The sequence below is a fragment of the Cynoglossus semilaevis genome, unplaced genomic scaffold (assembly GCF_000523025.1).
Source record: "Cynoglossus semilaevis isolate Cse_v1.0 unplaced genomic scaffold, Cse_v1.0 C19160508, whole genome shotgun sequence".
Taxonomy (NCBI): Eukaryota; Metazoa; Chordata; class Actinopteri; order Pleuronectiformes; family Cynoglossidae; genus Cynoglossus; species Cynoglossus semilaevis.
The window spans coordinates 1-1176 of NW_007586083.1; the positions used below are offsets into that span (position 1 = coordinate 1).

General features: G+C 43.1%; 1 protein-coding gene across 1 annotated transcript; it reads left to right on the forward strand.

Annotated features, from left to right (window-relative positions):
* The first annotated feature begins 135 nt into the window (after positions 1–135).
* LOC103399180 (roundabout homolog 1-like) lies at positions 136–1061 on the forward strand. Its single transcript, XM_008337906.2, has 3 exons — positions 136–362; positions 452–533; positions 625–1061. The coding sequence occupies exons 1-3, from the start codon at positions 234–236 to the stop codon at positions 816–818; spliced, it is 405 nt and encodes a 134-aa protein (XP_008336128.2). The 5' UTR covers positions 136–233; the 3' UTR covers positions 819–1061.
* The last annotated feature ends 115 nt before the right edge of the window (positions 1062–1176 follow it).

The following is a 1176-nucleotide window of genomic DNA, read 5'->3' on the forward strand; positions in this document are numbered from 1 at the left end:
TTTATTTGTAAAGCCCAAATTCACAAATCATATTTGTGAATTTGGACCTTAAAATATCCTCATAAAAAAACCCAATAGAGGGAGAAATGAAGGTGAATACAGTCAGTTGATCAAAAATGTTGAATTAGCTTAATTTGTATTTTTACCCTTTTTTTATAGTTGGATCAGACCACCCTCCTGTGATCGTTCAGGGTCCCATCAACCAGACTGTATCTGCGGACAGCTTAATTGTGATGCGCTGCAAAACCACCAGCCCTCCATCTTCTAAAGTCCACTGGAAGAAGGACGGTGCTCCGCTGTCGTCAGGAGACCCTCGTTTATCTGTAACAGACACAGGAACTCTTCAAATTCACCACGCCAAGGTAGGAGGTGAAGTCGCAGAGCGGGGTTGAAGTTAGCGAGGCGTCACCTTGTTTCCAATTTCATCTTGTGCTTCTTTGCCTCCTCACAGCTGGGTGATACAGGATTTTACTCCTGTGTAGCTTCTGGTCCAAATGGAGAGGCTTCCTGGACGGCATACCTGCAAGTAACAGGTCGATACATGTAACTGTAACATAGTCCCGACTCTTGTTATACAGTTAATGGTAGATTGTTCTGATCACATTGGTATTTTGTTTTTGACAGATTCTGAAGTCCATGCAGTTCATCCCGCCGACCCAAATGGGATTCCCGGTGCTCCTCTCAAACCAGAAGTGACTGATATTGGCCAAACCTCTGTCACTCTGTCATGGAAAAGTAACCCCAGTGCTTGGGCACCACCATCATCTTACCTAATTGAGGCATTCAGGTTAGTTACATTTAGTTCACATTCTACATGAAATAAGCAGCACAGTATGGACTGCTAGCTCCGAGCTCACCCACATGCCTGGGGACATCTTAAGAAATGGATCCATCTACTGTATCATCCATCAACCCGTCAATGAATCCAACCCAGTGGCGTTCCATGCGTTTCTCTTCTGCCTCTTAATGACGTCATTATGTCGATATAAACCATCCATAATATGCAGAGATGTAGTATAGTATGAGTCAATATTTCCTAGCTTGCTCATGTAGCCACAACAACACTGTTACCAAAGCAACAAATCCACAAAGTACAATTCAGCCACAGCTGCGACATAATGTACATCAATTATACCATAATATTATCTGTGCATTCCAGTTCTGACTTTCAGCACT

Bases quoted from the DNA above. Each gene is read 5' to 3' on its own strand.
- LOC103399180 (XM_008337906.2), top strand. From the start codon at position 234: ATGCGCTGCAAAACCACCAGCCCTCCATCTTCTAAAGTCCACTGGAAG. The intron at 363-451 runs GTAGGAGGTGAA...GCCTCCTCACAG, and splicing joins TTCAAATTCACCACGCCAAG to CTGGGTGATACAGGATTTTA. The intron at 534-624 runs GTCGATACATGT...TGTTTTTGACAG, and splicing joins GGCATACCTGCAAGTAACAG to ATTCTGAAGTCCATGCAGTT.